This window comes from Carassius gibelio, chromosome A3 (genome assembly GCF_023724105.1).
Source record: "Carassius gibelio isolate Cgi1373 ecotype wild population from Czech Republic chromosome A3, carGib1.2-hapl.c, whole genome shotgun sequence".
Classification (NCBI taxonomy): domain Eukaryota; kingdom Metazoa; phylum Chordata; class Actinopteri; order Cypriniformes; family Cyprinidae; genus Carassius; species Carassius gibelio.
The window spans coordinates 33,766,968-33,769,703 of NC_068373.1; the positions used below are offsets into that span (position 1 = coordinate 33,766,968).

The 2,736-nt window shown below is 34.3% G+C and overlaps 1 protein-coding gene across 1 annotated transcript; it reads right to left on the reverse strand.

Annotated features, from left to right (window-relative positions):
• Nucleotides 1-1,501: 1,501 nt before the first annotated feature.
• On the reverse strand, nt 1,502-2,736 carry LOC127956628 (NAD(P)(+)--arginine ADP-ribosyltransferase 2-like). Its single transcript, XM_052554704.1, has 3 exons — nt 2,605-2,736; nt 2,401-2,516; nt 1,502-2,325 (listed from the first exon to the last, which is right to left on the reverse strand). Exons 2-3 carry the CDS (start codon nt 2,449-2,451, stop codon nt 1,576-1,578), a joined length of 801 nt encoding a protein of 266 aa, XP_052410664.1. The 5' UTR covers nt 2,452-2,516; nt 2,605-2,736; the 3' UTR covers nt 1,502-1,575.

The following is a 2,736-nucleotide window of genomic DNA, read 5'->3' on the forward strand; positions in this document are numbered from 1 at the left end:
TTTATCTATATCTATTAAGCTTTTTCTTTTTTTTTCTAATTGATTTTATCTAATCTAAATTGAATAATCGTGTATTTATTTTATCACTCTTATCAGTTCTTAAAGAACAAGCATGTCTGGAAAAAAAGGACCTGGCAGCAAGTCAAGATTTAGTACAAGAACATTTTGCAGGCTGGTAGGTGACTTGATGCATATAAAAAAAAAAAAAAAAAAAAAAAAATATGTATATATATATATATATATATATATATATATATATATATATATATATATATATATACATATATATATATATATACATACATACATACATACATACACACACACACACAGGGGCACAGGGTGGCCCTCCAACCCAAGACTTGACAGCAGAGGAGCTGGCCCCGGAGTTGAATAAAGGGAAGCCAGTAATGGAAGGGATCCAGGGAGGGACATCCACTGACTCTGGCCAGCAAGATAGACTGGCCTCTTCATACAAAGTACATCATTGCCATTCTACTGCACATGGAAGACAATCAAATATTTATATTTGGTTATGTGGACTGTCTGACTTTGCCTAACCTTGCACTGGAGCCACCAGACAATGATCTGCTGACGAGTACTCTTTATTAAAACCATAGCCTTGACACATCCTGTCAAAGCTATTAATACAAGTTGTTAGGCACATCTGCGGCAGTTTATTGCACTTCTGCCAATGATGAAACTGTGTTGTGTCATGTCAAGTTTGTGTACATTTTTTGTCCATGATGGATAAGTACAGTAGTTAGCAATGTGTTGCTAATATAAAATATATTTTAAACAGGTTCCAGATGCTGTGCAGTCTGATAAGCAGCCTGGTAACAGTTCAAATTGCCTAAAGTAAATCTACATTATGCACAAATCCTGCTGTGCTAATTGTTAGGTGTTTTACAGATAGAGCTGGCAGAGGGCAAGATTGAAGTGAACAAAATAAAGCTTCACATGGACCTTGAGATGGAAATTAAAGGCAAGACACAGAGGAAACTGGATTTGGAAATCCAGAAACTACTACACATCTTTTACACAGAATCCCCCCCCCCCCCCAAAAAAAAAAAAAAAAATAAATAAATAAATAAGTTGTACAGAAAATGAAACAGCTTATATTTAATACTTAATATTAAGGTTGATCATTTTCTGAAGCACCTAATTTTACTGGTCATTTGTTATAGAAGACGAATATAAGAGAGACAATATCATTCTACATATTTAATCGTTTAGGATCCTTGTGAAAATATGATACATTTTTAAGCTTTAATATCAAGAATTACATAAACAATATAGCGTTTATGGTTTAATATAACATTTTCATGTAAATAGAATACAGTTTACAGTCTACTTAGTTTTCCCATAAACAGCTTACAGAGTAACATGTTAAAATTGGTCAAAAGAAGACAAAGCAGATGATTGCTAACTTTTATTACAGTGCAAAGCATCATTGTTGATTTACTTAAAAGCTTGAGATTATTATAAAAAAAAAAAAAAATCAGAATTAATCAAGCAATCATATATTATAATAGAAACAACTTTCACCCTTGAAGAAATACGGTCAACAAAGATTTAAAGTTTGGCCCTGTCTTTAACTAGTTTTACATCAACAACACAGTTCAGGTAACTTACTGTTCCAGTGCTTTTCAGAATGAACACAGTGTCACACCAGGCTCCTTTCTCCTCTTTTGTCATGACAGCAGTGACTTTAAACTTCTCATACGGAGGAATTAACACCTCTTTCTGGTCAGGATACTTGGAGTATTTTATCACAGAAACACCTTTACAAGTTTCAATTTCAAAACAAGATTTAGGTCCGAAACCACTTGCTACTGCTTTATCAAAAGAGGAGGATGTAAATGAGCCGAAACGAATTTCTTTGTTCACAACATCCTTAGCAAATTCAACTGTAGTACCACGATACGTTAAATAGCATTTAGTTTGTGTTTTCTTCAGAATCTGTGTTGCATCTGTTAACAAAAAGTGAAGTGAATACCATGAGAATGTACCGTCTTTGTACTTTTGTTTTTCACTACGGACAGCGTTGTTGAACTTTCGATATACAACAGAATTATTGTTAGTGTACACATAAATGGCAACTGAATGAATCTGTTTCAAATTATCCTCTGGATTCTTGGCTTTATTTTTACCATCAAGCCAAGTGTTTTTAAAATCAGTACATTTATTCATTTCCTGCTGCAGATATTTTGTTTTCACCAAGTTTGCCATTTTCTCTGTGCATCCATCATATTGATCATCAACAGAATTTGGTGCCATATCCAATGTATAAATCTCTCCTGTGGCAGCAGCTGCTCTGTGATCCTGCAGCAACAGGAATCATAATTATCAATCATCAGTATCCATGTCTGTAATATTCATACTAGAACACAAGCTTACCTGTCCTAGAGCAGCTAAAATGAGAAGAAGAGCTTCAATGATCAGCAGCATCTTGATTCAGTCGAATCTCTCAGATGATCTAGTAGATCTAGTGAAGATCAGATGCTGAAAACAACCTATAAACAAACACTATGCAATTAAACCTGACTGTGACATTCACTGATGGAAGCATTACATTGACTTTTACTTTAAGCCCAAACTTACCTGAGAATACTGTTGTCTCTTTCTGTCAGATTCTGTTTTCAGTATTTTTCTGGAGTTCAGGAGCAACAATTAGATTAGAACATCAGAAAAGTCACAGTCAGACAACAACGACTGTTCAACACAAGAGATGGG